The following is a 15,813-nucleotide window of genomic DNA, read 5'->3' as shown; positions in this document are numbered from 1 at the left end:
CCTTGGCTGACTTAGCAGCTGGCAAACACCCAGGTAAGAGCCCTGATGAAGGGTCAGTCCCTCCTCTTATACCTCTTTTTCCCCACCCCTCCCACTGTTGGTATGTCACTCCCAGATTGACCCCTCAGGACAAAGAGCTGGCCATCCTGAGATATTTCTTAGGTAGTTTACACAACCTGGACTGTTTTGCCTCAAGCAGAATGTCTGTTCTGACTCCAAACAGGAGTGCAGGATGCTGCTGTTTTGATTATGCCAATCTCTTAGCCAGATCTGGAGGGAGGTCTGCATATCTTACTACAAAGAAATTCCCTGCACTGAGTTACTACTGACTTGGTCTGTCTCCAGAGTCCTTATCTCTTGGGCAGATGGGCTGACTGTCACACCCGCCTTCTGTTCAAGGGTCAAATTGTCTCTCCAGAAACAGCAAGCAGCACTTTCACTTTAAGGCCCCAGCAGGCAGTGGGTCTGGGCAGAGGCTGTTCAGCAGCCCTGCCTTTCTCTGCAGAGGTTTCATAATGGAGTCTCATATTTCACCCCCCAGCTCTGGTTTTCAGTCCCTGACTCCAACTCTCAACTCCCAGCACCAGTCTCCTTTGCTTCAGTTCCTTCTGGATCTTCTCCTCCAAGACTGTGGCCTCTTAGGCAGCTGCCTTTTTGGTGGCCTTTAAAAAGATGAATCCCAAATATCCATCTTCAGTGCAGTGTGGTTTTTAGACTCCCTGGAAATATTGCAGGGGGGAGAGTTAGGGTGGGGGGGGGGACTTTGTAAAGTATGTGATTAAAGTATATGATAACCACTATATGGTACACCTGAAACTAGTACAAAACATTAACTGCAAAGTGTAATTAAAAAATAAATTTAATTTGGAGAGGGTACAGGCTGGGCTGAAGGACACTCCCCCTTCAGTGCACTAGGGTGCACAAAATTTTTTTTTTTGGGGGGGGGGTAGGGGGAGGGGTGCAATGCCTCAGCCCAGCCTGTACCATCTCCAATCTGGGACTACTGGCTCCCAACCGCTTGCCTGCCTGCCAGTCTTATCACCCTCTAACCATTCCCCTGCCAGCCTGATCTACACCTAACTGCTCCCCTGTCAGCCTGATCACTCCCAACTGCCCTCCCCTGCTGGCCTGATTGCCCACAACTACCCTCCCCTCTGCTGGCCATCTTGTGGTGGCCATATTTGACCACATGGGGGTGTACATCTTGTTCAAGGATATGAGGGTCAATTTGCATATTACCTCTTTATTATATACCTGAGGTCTGCAAATTTGGGCTCATGAGCCACATGTGGCTCTTTGGCCCCTTGAGTGTGGCTCTTCCACAAAATCCCACAGTCTGGGCGAGTCTATTTTGAAGAAGTGGCTTTAGAAGAAGTTTAAGTTTAAAAAATTTGTGTCTCAAAAGAAATTTCAATTTTACTGTTGATATTTGGCTCTGTTGACTAATGAGTTTGCCGTCTACTTGTTATATACAATAGACCTGGTGGTGTGTCTTAGCTGGTTGGTGACATCCAGTGTAGCAAAAGGAGGCCAGATCAATGTTGTGCTTTCATATCAGAGTTTCTCTCTCTGTCTCTCCCTTCCTTTTTCTATCTCACTCTTGAAAAAAAAACTTTAAAAAATAATAATAATAATTATTATTATTATTATTATTGTTCTTAAAGAAAAGACTCTCTGCGAGTATGCCAAAGATTCCTCAACCTTGCACCCTTAATAAGTCTGAAGTAAGGTTCTGAGATCTGTACTTTGAACGGGTTCTATTCCATATCTGTTTGCAAACCACTCTTGCAAGTAACAACAGAAGCCCTCCTGGTGCAGAAATGCCTCCCTTAGAACCTCTGAAATCTGCCCGTTGTTAACTCACTCACTATCCACTGTCATAATGCATAAATGACCCAACCTACAGATTATAGTCTGTGCTTCCAGGTTGGAATTTCTCAGGGGTGGGGACCTTGTCTTTTAATTTTTGCTTACCATTTAGCAGCCAGTGAGGTGCAGTTGAGAGACCAATGATCTCTGGAATCAGAGAGTCCAAGATTGAAACCCTGATCCTCTATCATCTATCAAGGTGACTCACCTTGGGCAAGTTACTTAACTTTCTTTCTCAACTCTCTAAGTTTATAAAATGGGAGTGATGTGATCAAATGTATTAAAAGTGAAAAGCCAGCCTTGAGGCGAAGGGGCAGGGCTTTGAAAGTCATGGGCTAACTGGAAGGTCTGGAAGAGCAGGGTACTTGGCACGGTGCTCCCACACTAGAGGAGAGGAACCTGGGCAGGATAGCGAGGCTCCCAGCTAGTCACTAATTCCCAGGACCATATAAGGATGGGAGGAGAGGCTGGATGGGAGGTGGAGAGAGGAGTGCAGCAGAAATAATGCTGTTTTTCTAAAACTTTAAGAGAAGCACAGAAGGTACCGAGGTGACATAGCAAGGTGCAGGTTAAACTGGCACTGAGCCAGGCCTTTTCTACTCTTCTGACCAGAACAGAAGACATCAGGAAACCTGGCCCTCCACAAACCCTTAGGAGTGTAGCAAATGAGGAGTGAAGGCACTGTTGGGAGCACCGGGCAGGAAAGTGCCAACTATGTACCAAGGGGACACTAGCAATTGTCCATAGGTAGATGTGAACCATGCAGAAAGGACTCTGAGGTCTTATGAGGAAAAAGGAATTGAACCTCCAGTCTGCCTTCAAACGACAACTCTCTCCTGGGCCTGCAGCCTGCTGGTCTGGCCCTGCACATGTCCAGCCCTCCAATCACATGAGCCAAATGCTTAGGTCTTTGTCTCTCTCGCTATCTCTGGCCAGCCCTGAAAATGTGTGGATTCCTCAGATACATATACTACTTTCTAGAATAAACACGAAGACACCAATATTTAATTAGCCCAAAAGAGATAGGTGTTCTGATTATTTTGGCTATGTAACAAACCACCCCACATGTAGAGGTGTGCAACAGTAATTGACTTTGCTCAGACATTATGTGAGTCAGGAACTAGGACAGGACTCAGTGGGATCTGCTTGTTCCTATACCAATGGTCAGCAAACTCATTAGTTAGAGCCAAATAACAACAGTACAACGATTGAAATTTCTTTTGAGAGCCAAATTTTTTAAACTTCTTCTAACTCAACTTCTTCAAAATAGACTTGCCCAGGCCTTGGTATTTTGTGGAAGAGCCACACTCAAGGGGCCCAAAGAGCCGCATGTGGCTTGTGAGCAGCATGTGGCTTGTGAGCCGCAGTTTGCCGACCTCGGCCCTGTACCATGATGTATGGTATCAGAACTGGAAGATGAAAGTCAGGGGTATAAAATAAGCTGAAGACTCGGTTTTCCATGTCTGGAATTTGACGCTGGCTCACAGCTGGGGCATTATTTCTCCTATGTTGGGGTCTAAAAGTGTTCTTTTGGCAGGGGCTGGTTTGGGTTTCCTCACAGCTTGGTCTGTGTTCCAAAGGAAAACCTCTGGAGAGAAAACCAAGTAGAGACTATATCCCTTTTATATCGTAGCCTTAGAGGTCATACTGCATAAATCCCTGTCATTTTATGTTGGATGTGCCAATCAAAGGTCAAGTACCAGAGAACATAGCACGCAGGCAGGGCTGTCAGTGTCCCAGGCCACTCTAGGGTGAGATGCCCCCGTGGTGGGGACAATGGGAGTCCCGAGGCTGATGGACCCCAGTGGTTGTCTTGTAGGAGGGCTGGCTGCCCCCTGCTTCCCACCCCCCCATAGGGTAGGAAGCAGCCTGTCAGCAAAAGGTGATCTGGGGCTGTGGGTGTTAGGCCTTTAACCCAACTGCCAGCGATTGGGAAGTCCATGCATCTGCGTGAGGAACTGGGCCAGTGTGCTCAGTGTTCAGGTGAACAACAGTGAGGCGTCTTGAGAACAAGGGGGAGGGCCCAGATGACCAGCGGGAAGTAGTCAAGTGAATAAGGGCCATGGGAACACCCGGAAGAGGTCAGATGAACACAGGCTTGGGGACAGCCTGAAGTGGTGACATGGCCGAGGGGGAGAGCTAGGCCCAGGTGACCAGCCGGAAGCGGTCCAGTGAGCACAGGTGGAAGGACAAGAAGGAAAGGTAGGGAGGGAGGACCCAGTGGCCAGCTGGGCATGGTTACGTCATCAGGGGCCAGGTGGACAGCCGGAAGTTGGTCAAGCCAGTGCCTGGGAAAAGCCCAGGAGTGGTCTGTGAGCCAGTGGATGGGGCCAGGATCCAGCCGGATTGGTGATGTGACAGCCTCAGTGTGCTGGGCCCAGATGAACACCCAGAAGTGGTCTGGTGAGCCCGAGGGGTGGGACTGGTGGCCAGCTGGACTTGATTACATCATGCAGGGGGAGGAGCCAGGTGGACAGCCCGAAGTGGTCCCATGAGTCAACAGCTTGAGGTTAGAACACACCTCTGTTTGGCCTGCTTTATTTCTCTGTCAGTGTGGTAATATCCAAGTATTTGCAAAGGTTCCGTGTTTGTGGACTAGGAGGAAGTCTTTCTTTTATGTAAGAGACTTTACATACTACTTTTTTTTTTTAACTACCAAAGTCTGTCTTTTACTATTCCATGCTGAGCCAATCAAACTGAGAAATTATAAAGACACTTGCCACATCCAGCCATAATTATAGTGGAAGCCATAACAGAAAGGCTACGGCAACCTGGGTAGCTACTGCTGTCAGCTGGGTGAAATAATAGTTACCTGAGTCTTGGGAAAAGACTGTAAGTTCAATCCTGTTGTAAACTTATCTCTACTTATGTGAGTTTGGGTAAAGTAAGCTCTCCACAGCTTAATTAACACAGCAATAAAATGGAAATATTTTAGTGTCTCCCCATGCTGTGATGGTTCATTTTATGTCAGCCTAACTGAACTACCAGGTGCCCAGGTATCTGGTCAAACATTATTCTGGGTATGTCTGTGAGGGTGTTTTGGATGAGATTAACTTCTTGAATCAATAGACGGAGTAGATTGCTTCCCCTAAAGTGTGGGTGAGCCCCATCCAATGAGTTGAAAGTGGAATAGGATGAAAAGGCTGACTTTCCTTCAAGTAAGAAGGAATACCCCCTGCCTGGCTGTTGGAGCTAGGACATTGGTTTTTCCCTGCCTTCACCCTCAGATGACACATTGGTTTTAGGACTTGGCCCTGACAGCTTTCAGACTAGAACTTACATAGAGGCTCTCATAGATTTTAGGCCTTAAGACCACATCATGGAATGACCCACAATCTGGGTTTGTTTGACTGTCTCTTTGTAAGTGCCATGTAATTTGTTCTGTAGCCATCACATTTATAAGACATTTGATCTAAAGGCTTAAGTTCAGATTCAACATGGTTGTTAGAGGTAGTTCTGGGCACTCTACCTTACATCTCATCATGAAGCACACAACATCAAATTGACCATTGTTAGAGATGCTAACTTTGATGGGAGAGTTCAGGTGGTGACAGTGTGATCTCTCCACTGCAAAGTGACATCATTCCTCCTCCCGTTTTTTTTTATAACCAGCCTGTGATCTGTAGGATGGCTCTTTGTGCTTTATTAAAACTATTCTTGGTTTAAAGGGGCGAGGGGTGTGGGGAAGGAGATATCAATTAGAGGCTATTTAGAAATTAACAAAATGAGAACTACCGCATATCAAGAAGCCAGAAAAAATAAACACAAAAAGGGCAGAAGGAATGCATTTATTTTAAATAAACAGAAATTGACGAATCAAATTTGACTGATAACCAAACCAAAAGCTATTCTTGGAAAAGATCACTAAAATAGACAAGTATTTGGTAAGTCAAACTAAGAGGAAAAGGAGATAGCATGTAAATAAACAACAGGGAATATGGGGAAAAAATATAAGAGAAAAATGTGTTCTAGAAAATATGGGTGAAATTCTTTTTTTTTCTTTTTAATTACTTTATTGATTGATTTTTTTCTTTTAAATTTCTTTATTACATATTTGTCCTCATCTCCCCCCCCCCCCCCACATTACCTTTCCAATCCCACCCTCCCTATGGGTGAAATTCTGAGAAAATATAATGACCAGGTTGGCTTCACAATAAATTTAAAGACCCAAATTAGTCAATATAAAGTATTCATCTATTAAAGTTAGATGAATATGCAAAATTAGTTCATTAATGAATGTAATTCACCATATTAACAGATTGAAGGAGGAAATCATTATGAAAATAAAAATAGCTAACTCATAAAAATTGCTGTGCACCAGGCACTGTTCTAAGAGCTTGAAATATATTAGTAACTCATTTAATTTTAATAAATGCTACAAAGGCACTTGATTCAACTGAATCCAATTCCTGATTGAAATTGTAATAACAAATATATTTTAGAAATAAAAAGGAGCATCCCACTCTAAAACAAAATTAAAGTATCAACTGGAAATCTATAGCAAGCATTACACTGGATAGTGATATTGCACATCAAATGTCAGAAACTCAACTCAAAAGAGTTTAAACAGAAAATGTATTTCTACAAGTAACTTCTTGGACATTCCAGGGAATTTACCTAGATTGGCAATACCTTGATTCAAGGTATATCCCTAATTGGGGTACAAAAGATTATTCCGTTTGCATTGAAATAGCAGCATTTCCTGGTGCATATAAACTAATATTCCATTTACAAAAATTCAAAGTGCATACAAACTTGTCATAAATACGTCAGAGGCACCTAGTCCTTTGGTTTCGTCCAGTTTTCTTGCAGTTCATTCAAGGTGACTGTGAATATAGAGAAATCAGGAGGGCCCCACTTCCCGCACATCCCTGCCTCACCCTCCTCTTTCTCTCCCTCCTCCATCTCAGCCTTCACCCTTGCTCAGAGCTGGCTTCTGGCTGGCGTGAGGTGTTGCCTGAAGAACTTCTGGATCTCCCCCCAGGCGTGCTCTTGGGCTGCAGCATGTGCTGCAGGCTCCCCTCCCCAGAGCAGGGGCTGGGAAAGGGAGTAATTAGGGAAATTCGAAAGGGGGTGATTATTGGAAGCGGAAGCGGAAACAGAGTAAAAACGGGAAGCATAGCTCAGGGGTGCATAGGGCGGCTCTAGAAGGTGGCCTGCCCCCGGGTAGACCAGCATCCTTCCATTGCTTCTCCCGTGGCTCTTCAGCTGCTCCAGGGCCTGCTCAGCATAGACTTTGCTGTTGATCGATTGGTCATCCTCTCCTATGACGAAGAGGATCTGACCCCGGGCCTTTTCGATAGGATACACGCTCGGCTGATTCAGCTTCTCCCGCGGGTCCCCCCTGAAGTGGAGGAGGCGCACGGCCCCGGAGACGTGCACCTGTATGCGCTCTAGGAACGTCGGGTTTGGGGACATGACCAGACCCCGGTACCTGAACGGGAAGTCGCAGACGGCATTAGGCCCGTTGATGAGGACAGCGGCTGCCACCTGCTTGAGGAAGCAGGCCATGGCCAGCCCGATCTCCGCGCCTTTGCTCACAGACAGCACGCCGATGCCTGGCCCTCGGACCTGAAACACACAAGGAAGGGAATCCATGGCAGGCCACCCGCTGAGAAGCTGTGCCATGTGCCACAGGCCATGAGCTGGTATGACGGGCATTACAACAAGTGAGATCGGAGTCCTGGCACGCGGGGTCACAGGCTTTTGTGACTGAGAAGAGTACCCACCTCCCCTCCCTAAGCCTATTATTGTCTTGGGGTAAGAGGGGTGATAGGATTGTCTACTTTGCTGGATTGTTATGGAAGCTCAGGGGAAACAATAGAAATAAAAACTCTTTATCAGCCCTGGCTGGTTGGGCTCAGTGGATAGACGTTGACATGTGGACTGAGGGATCCCCGGTTCGATTCCCGTCAAGAGCATGTACCTTGGTTGCGGGCACGTCCCCAGGAGGCAGCTGATCGATATTCCTCTCTCATCAATGTTTCTTTTTTTAAATATATTTTTATTGATTTTTTACAGAGAGGAAGGGAGAGAGATAGAGAGCTAGAAACATCGATGAGAGAGAAACATCGACTAGCTGCCTCTTGCACACCGCCTACCGGGGACATGCCCGCAACCAAGGTACATGCCCTTGACCGGAATCTAACCCGGGACCTTTCAGTCCGCAGACCGACCCTCTACCACTGAGCCAAACTGGTTTCGGCCAATGTTTCTTTTTAAAAAAAATATAATTTATTGATATTTTACAGAGAGGAAGAGAGAGGGATAGAGAGTTAGAAACATCGATGAGACAGAAACATCAATCAGCTGCCTCCTGCACACTCTCTACTGGTTGTGCCTGCAACCAAGGTACATGTCCTTGACCGAAATGGAACCCAGCACCGACACTCTATCCACTGAGCCAAACCGGTTTTGGGTCATCAGTGTATCTAACTATCCCTCTCCCTTCCTCTCTGTAAAAAAAAAAATCAATAAAATATATGTTTTTTTAAAAAATTCTTTATCAAAGGCAGAGTTCTATAAAAGCCTGAAGGATCGATCAAATTCTTCTTTCCTGCTAGGAAAAGAGGTTTCCTGGGTTCTTTCAACTCTTATGTCAGAGTGGTTTCTATTTAAATAGCGTGCTACAGCTACAGAGATTTTCCAAAGGCTAATCCTAAGGAGGAAAGACTTGGATTCTACTGACAGGTGAATTTCAGGACCCCGTCCAACAGGCAAAGCAGTAAGTAGGTCAGAGGAGTGAGTCCTTCCTTCTGTGACAGGCTGAGGGGGGCGAGGGGAGGAAAGAGTCTGAGAGACAAGGGAGGAAAGGACCAGCATGCTGGAGAGACAACCGCACACATAGCCACCTGGTAAGTTATTTTGCTCACAGTTGTAATCCCAACACCTTTCTGTTGTCTCAATCACCTGATAAAACATTGAAGAGCCCAATGTAAATCAAAAGCAAGCGCTTTAAATGCAAGAAGTCTTGGCTTTTTGCCCACTGAAAATAATCACAATATATCCACCCTTTTTTTTTTTCTTCTTGTCTTCTTCATGCCAGCAAGCACTACGCTGATCGCTGATCAATCCCACCGACCCCTACGGTAGATAGGAGCATCAATCCTACAAGGTCGACAACAGCATTTCCATTTTAACTGTCAAGGGTTGTACTATGCCCAGGTTTAAACAGACTGGTGTAAACTGATCAGAACAAACATCTGTGATTTTTTTGTTTGTTTGTTTGTTTGTTTTTGTGTTTTGTCTTTTGCTATAAGGTTGCAAGGTAAAATGAAAATTATCTTTAAATACCTTGGGATGAGCTAGTAGCAAGTTGGCAGCCTCCTCGAAATATTCCAGGTCCACCTCCTCCAGCAGCTTGGGCAGGTCTTCGTAGGCGAAGTACGCTACTGCCAGGGCTGCAAAGCCACGGGCAGCCAGCAGGCTGGCTCGGAATTCTATGAGACCCCCGTTACCCCCAAACAAGTCCATGACTCCTGGGAAAGGGCCTTCCCCTGAGAACAACAAAGAGAGGAGAGAATGGAATTAGGAAGAGGGAGGAGAGGACCCAGTGGAGAGCACAGGAAGAGCAAAATGAATTCCACCTTCCCACACAAACACACAAGGGCAAGCTCATTTTTAGGAGATCTTGAGCTATACTAGTTCGTTTTAACAGACCTCGGGGAAATACTTTGATGGTGCACTTTAATTATTTATTTTATTGATTTTTTTATAGAGAAGAAGGTAGAGAGATAGAAATATCCATGAGAGAAAGTCAACCATTAGCTGCCTCTTGCACGCCCCCTACTGGGGATGTGCCCCCAACCAAGGTGCATGCCCTTAACCTGAATCAAACCCGGAGCCTTCAGTTGGCAGGCAGATGCTCTATCCACTGAGCTCTATCCACTGGTTTCATCAATGCTCTTTGATTTTGTTTTGATTTCCATCAACCCTGTTTTCTCTACCGCCATCGATCCGTCTCACCTGGAGGGAGGAAGAGGGTGCCCCGCACGCGGCCCTCTCGGATTGGCACCCGCTGCGTCCCCGGGCGGAGGAACCAGCGCTGCACTACCTGGTTGGCCCGGGGCGGAACCGGGGCTGGATCTTGGGAGCAAACGAAGTCATACAGGTCCAGCGTGACCAAGAAGGGGCTGTTCACATCCCTCTTCATCAGCCTTCCAAAGGGCCTCTCAGGCTTCAGAGACCAGAAGAGGCCCATGGGGTGGACCCCCACGTAGTCGCCTCCCACGGAAGGAGCCCGCTGCAGGTCCAGCTCGCCGGCCTCGTCAGCCTGGTAGAAGGCCTTGGACTGGTAGAGGTTTCCCTTCTCATCCTTCAGGGATGCTTTGAGGGTCACCGGCTGCAGCGGAGGCAGGCCTGTCGCTCGGATGTGCACAGGCTCATCAGAAAGGGCGCTGGCCGGGGTGGCTGTCAGCTGGAACATTGGCGGCCCACCCTGCAGAGGCAGAGGAGGCTTTGAGCTGGAGAAAAGTCCAAGGAAAAGATCCAGACCAGGCTTATGTGAGGTCCAGCCTAGTTAGCTTTCTGGAGACAGTGCAGGGTATTTGGAGGAGGGAGTGCCCGTTACCCTCATTTTAAAGAGCAGGAAACAGGTTAAGTGGCACATTCAAAGCCTCATAAATAATTAATAGTAGAACTGGAAATTCAAGCTGGGTCCCACACCCACAGCCTCCTGTCTTATCCATTATATAACAGCGTGTTAAATCTTAGTGGTGTGGTGTTAAGTAAGTGGAGCTTTAATCCCTCAATTGAGATTAATAGCCATGGGACCAAAGTCAGAGGGTGTTTGTTAGAGCCCAAAGGTGCCAGAGGAAGGGCTTAGAGGAAGGATCAGTGCTGCAGTTTCAGCCCCCGGACTTCCTGGGCCACAGGCACATAAACACAGAATATGCTGTGGTGTGTTTACTTTCTCTCTTTAACCTCTCCCTGCCCTTGTAAATCTGACCTCCTGCTCTCTCACAGTTCCTATTATTGGGTCTTTCTAAGGGAAAATAAAACTTTATGATCTTGTCTCAATGTTGTTTGTAGTAAAGAGACTATAGTGTATATTTGATCAGCCATTTCTTACTCTGCTCAATTCTGAGGAATCTTTCTTACCTTCCTATCTTCCTTTTCTTCCTTCATTTCTCTCTTCCTTTCTTTCTTCCTTCCTTCCTTCTTTTTTTTCTTTCTTTCTTCCTTTCCTACTTTCTTTCTTTCTCTCTCTCATTCCTTCCTTTATTCAAATCCTCATTTCTCAAAGGTATGGAGTGTGGGGGGTTTTCCAATAATATCTTCACACACATTGTAGCAGTAGGTGTGCCCTCAGAAAGTTGGATTCTCCAAGGGACCCTTAATTTTTTATGGGGGAATGTGAATTTAAGACGTTCAGGGCTAGATTTGTGAGAAGGAAAACCTTGAGAAAATAAACTGGCAGGGACAGCAATGGGGCTCCTGCACTGTGGAGAGTCATTGGAGGAAGGCGATGGTCAAAGGAAAGTGATTTTCTGCAAAGACCTCATTCCTTCCCAACCTGAACTATCAACAACCAGCATTACTGGCCATATTGTGTAAGCCTAAACTCTTTTTGAGTTAATGGAATCATTGTGAATGTTTTTCTACAACACCTGGAAAGTTCTTAACAGAAGCAGGTGGCAGCAGTGCAGACTTCCTGGGTCTTTCATTCATGTTAGTGAGATGGGACAATCTTTTTAAAAATCCCGTGTCCCGTGCAACATTTTGACGCTCTGTTGGATATTTTCTGATCTGATCCTTCCTGGAAGCCTCTATATCAGCTGTTTCCTTTGCCCTCCGCTTTGATGCACTACTCCTGAAGTTGGGAGACTCCTCCAAGTCCAAAAGAGATCCTAAAGAAGGGATCAGTGATTTCCCCTATTTTACAAATCCTTTCCCAGGTCTTCTTGGTGCTTTCTTTCTCAAAACTTCTACACAAAGTATTGACTCTAACAGATTTTATTTTCTAGTTGAATTAATTTGAATTGTTTCCATACCCACTCTCCAGCAGGCATCCTGCCTCTGTTCCCATCCCCTCAAGTGAACTACAAACTCCTCAAGGGCAGGATCAATATGCTAAAACTTGAAGGATCCTATTGATACTCAGGTATCATACCATGTACATGCTTAGGAGCTATGAGATTCAAAATGTGCAAGAAAATAATAACACCAGAAATGTAATAAAAGTACTCTGCTGAAACAGTGCTTTTGTAATAATATAAGATGTTGAGATTTCTTCCCAAGACCTGATTCCTCTTTATCTGAGAATTGCTCCCCCAAAAGCCCAGAAAATAACTCTAAGTACCTATGTTTATACCTCATGTGACGTCAACCATAGGGTCACTGTGATTGGATCAGGTCCAGATACGTGATTCTAGATGTGCCAGGGGAGTTCTCCGACCAATTTAGAATTGAAACTCAGAGATCACTGGTCACTCTCTTGGGGTCAGGCAAAAGGGCACCTACGCAGCAACATGTATTGGCGTCGCCAAGCCCTTCAAGTTCTGAAAGTTTGGTTGTCAGCAGCCTCTCTTGCCTTGTTTGGTGCTGGTCCTGGACTCTGTATGTGGCTAAGTTCCCCACATTCAGAAGCTGTACCCAGGTAGTCACAGAGAGCCTGTCTTGGGGTGGAATGTGGGAGAGAGGGACAGAGAAAGAAAGGAGATAGTTTTTATCTTGAGAAACCCCTGCTCCAGAACAACACAGCACTTCCCACCTCCCTCCCTCAGCCCTTCAGGGCAGAGCTGCAGGCTCTGTGACCATTTTGCTGCAGGCTAGAGTAGCTTCTCACCACAGGTGATGGCCGGACTGTGTGGAAGTCAACAGGCTCCTTTTGATTCAGAGCTGCCCTTTGGGGGTATGAGTCAAGGACTCCACGAGTCTCCACCTTTAGCTACGCCTATAAGTAAGAGGTTGTCTGAATCTAAACAGGGCTCATTATTTCTTTATCAGCTGCATCTCTCTGTTTTAGCCACATGCAGCTAGTCAAATTTTAATTCATTAAAAATAAAATTTAGCCCTGGCTGGTTTGGCTCAGTGGATAGAGCATCGGCCTGCATACTGAAGGGTCCAGGGTTCGATTCCGCTCAAGGGCATGTGCCCTGGTTGCGGGCACATCCCCAGTGCAGGGTATGCAGGAGGTATCTGATTGATGTTTCTCTCTCATCGATGTTTCTGGCTTTCTATCCCTCTCCCTTGCTCTCTGAAAAAATTCAATAAAACATATTTTAAAAAATAAAATAAATTTAAAATGTAATGCCTCACTCACACCGCATTTTAACTGCCCAGTAGGTACAGTTAACTAGTGGCAACTGCTTTGGACAATGTAGATGTAGACCATTTTCATCATACTAGAATATTCTATTGGATAGCACTACTCTAGATTATAAATTATTCCTCAAGGGCAGGAATTATACCTTGTTCAACACTCTATTCCTTGATTCCTAAAATAGTGCCTGGCACATATTAATTGCTCAGTGAATGTTTGAGGAATTATAATGTTTTAAATGATAAATAAGAGAGAGAGAGAATAAAAATAAAAATAAAATTGAGTGAAATTTCTCAGAGAGGATGAAGAAGAATAGAAACCCAGGTGAACTTTGATGCACTACTACTGAAGTTGGGAGACTCCTCAAAGTCCAATATAAAATTATCAGGCTTCCCCACTTAATATATATATATTTAAATTGATTTTTTACAGAGAAGGATAGAGAGTTAGAAACATGGATGAGAGAGAAACATCCATCAGCTGCCTCCTCCACACTCCCTACTGGAAATGTGTCCGCAACTAAGGTACATGCCCTTGACCAGAATAGAATCTGGGACCTTACAGTCCACAGGCCGACACTCTATCCACTGAGACAAACCGGTTTCAGCACTTCCCCACTTCTTTGCAGCAGAGAGCAGAACCCTGCACACTGCAAAGTGTGAATGAAACCAAGGATACAAAGCACTGGCTTATCCTTGTTGGAGAGGGAGCCCTCAGCAATAGGGATACAGCCTGACAGGGGCTGAGAGCTTAAGGCCACCTGGTGAGCTGCTTCTGGACCCCCACATTCCCAGGGGAAAATGGATCAAGTCTATGGACACCAGGAGAACTGGATTTTTCAGAAGAAGGGCAGTAAAAAACTGGCCAAACACCAACACACCAGGGGGCAGGACACACAAAAAAATAAGAGGTCACACATAGAAGTTAACATTCCTAATGAAGAAACAACCACTTCATTCCCTTTAGGAGCCTAATGCCTTTCTTTCTTCATCAGGAGCCCATCCTCCCCTTCCTTCCCAGAAAAAAAAAAAAAAAAAATTCCTAAAAACAATGTCTTGAGCCAAGAAACAATCTCTCCATGAATTCACATGAGCGGAACCCTGATTTTTGCAGCCAGGTATTTCTGATCAATAAACCCTCACGGATATGAATCGATGGGCCCTCTGAGAACTGCCTTGTCTGCTGAGATGAGAGAAGCACACACAGCACAAGGAAGACAGCCTTCCCAGGGGCCCGACCACTGAAACCAGAAAGCAGACCCTTTCTGCCCGGCTTCCCCAAACACTCACCCTGGATTCCGCAGCAGGAAGCAGTCAGGAGCGGGATGCTTGCACTGGACTGCAAGTACTGGACTCTTGCCGGTGGCCTGCTAATTTGTATTGTTTGAAACACGCCCGCTCTTACAAAGCGAGTCCCCAAGAGATGAACCACTGGAGCCAATTTGATTAAGCATGCAAGAATTTATAACAGATTTGAATCCGGGCTCAAACCTTGGCTGACTTAGCAGCTGGCAAACACCCAGGTAAGAGCCCTGATGGAGGGGCAGTCCCTCCTCTTATACCTCTTTTTCCCCACCCCTCCCACTGTTGGTATGTCACTCCCAGATTGGCCCCTCAGGACAAAGAGCTGGCCATCCTGAGCTATTTCTTAGGTAGTTTACACAACCTGGACTGTTTTGCCTCAAGCAGAATGTCTGTTCTGACTCCAAACAGGATTTCAGGATGCTGCTGTTTTGATGATGCCAATCTCCTAGCCAGATCTGGAGGGAGGTCTGCATATCTTACTACAAAGAAATTCCCTGCACTGAGTTACTAATGACTTGGTCTGTCTCCAGAGTCCTTATCTCTTGGGCAGATGGGCTGTCACACCCACCTTCCATTCAAGGGTCAAATTGTCTCTCCAGAAACAGAAAGCAGCACTTTCACTTTAAGGCCCCAGCAGGCAGTGGGTCTGGGCAGAGGCTATTCAGCAGCCCTGCCTTTCCCTGCAGAGGTTTCATAATGGAGTCTCTTATTTCACCCCCCAGCTCTGGTTTTCAGTCCCTGACTCCAACTCTCAACTCCTAGAACCAGTCTCCTTTGCTTCAGTTCCTTCTGGATCTTCTCCTCCAAGACTGTGGCCTCTTAGGCAGCTGCCTTTTTGGTGGCCTTTAAAAAGATGAATCCCAAATATCCATCTTCAGTGCAGTGTAGTTTTTAGACTCCCTGGAAATATTGCAGGGGGGAGAGTTAGGGTGGGAGGGGGGGGACTTTGTAAAGTATGTGATTAAAGTATATGATAACCACTATATGGTACACCTGAAACTAGTACAAAATATTAACTGCAAAGTGTAATTAAAAAATAAATTTAATTTGGAGAGGGTACAGACTGGGCTGAAGGACACTCCCACTCCAGTGTACTAGGGTGCACAAAATTAGTGCGGGGGCGGGGGGGGGGGTGCAATGCCTCAGCCCAGCCTGTACCCTCTCCAATCTGGGACTACTGGCTCCCAACCGCTTGCCTGCCTGCCAATCTTATCACCCCCTAACCACTCCCGTGCCAGCCTGATCTACACCTAACTGCTCCCCTGTCAGCCTGATCACTCCCAACTGCCCTCCCCTGCTGGCCTGATTGCCCACAACTACCCTCCCCCCTGCTGGCCATCTTGTGGTGGCCATATTTGACCACATGGGGGTGTACAT

At 46.1% G+C, this 15,813-nt stretch overlaps 1 protein-coding gene across 2 annotated transcripts; it reads right to left on the bottom strand.

Annotated features, from left to right (window-relative positions):
• Positions 1 to 5,642: 5,642 nt before the first annotated feature.
• Positions 5,643 to 14,690, bottom strand: LOC311629619 (acyl-coenzyme A amino acid N-acyltransferase 2-like). Of its 2 annotated transcripts, XM_084897894.1 has the most exons (4): positions 14,422 to 14,690; positions 9,835 to 10,306; positions 9,163 to 9,365; positions 5,643 to 7,440 (listed from the first exon to the last, which is right to left on the bottom strand). In XM_084897894.1, the coding sequence occupies exons 2-4, from the start codon at positions 10,292 to 10,294 to the stop codon at positions 6,793 to 6,795; spliced, it is 1,311 nt and encodes a 436-aa protein (XP_084754020.1). In that variant the 5' UTR covers positions 10,295 to 10,306; positions 14,422 to 14,690; the 3' UTR covers positions 5,643 to 6,792. The 2 variants fall into 2 exon arrangements, with proteins under 2 accessions (XP_084754020.1, XP_084754019.1); XM_084897893.1 differs by lacking the exon at positions 14,422 to 14,690 and having other exon boundaries at positions 9,835 to 10,405.
• Between the last annotated feature and the right edge of the window lie 1,123 nt (positions 14,691 to 15,813).

Source organism: Pipistrellus hanaki (genome assembly GCF_964339955.1).
Source record: "Pipistrellus hanaki genome assembly, chromosome: 11".
NCBI classification, from domain to species: Eukaryota; Metazoa; Chordata; class Mammalia; order Chiroptera; family Vespertilionidae; genus Pipistrellus; species Pipistrellus hanaki.
Note: the sequence above shows the minus strand (reverse complement) of the source record. Positions and strands in the feature narration are given on the sequence as shown.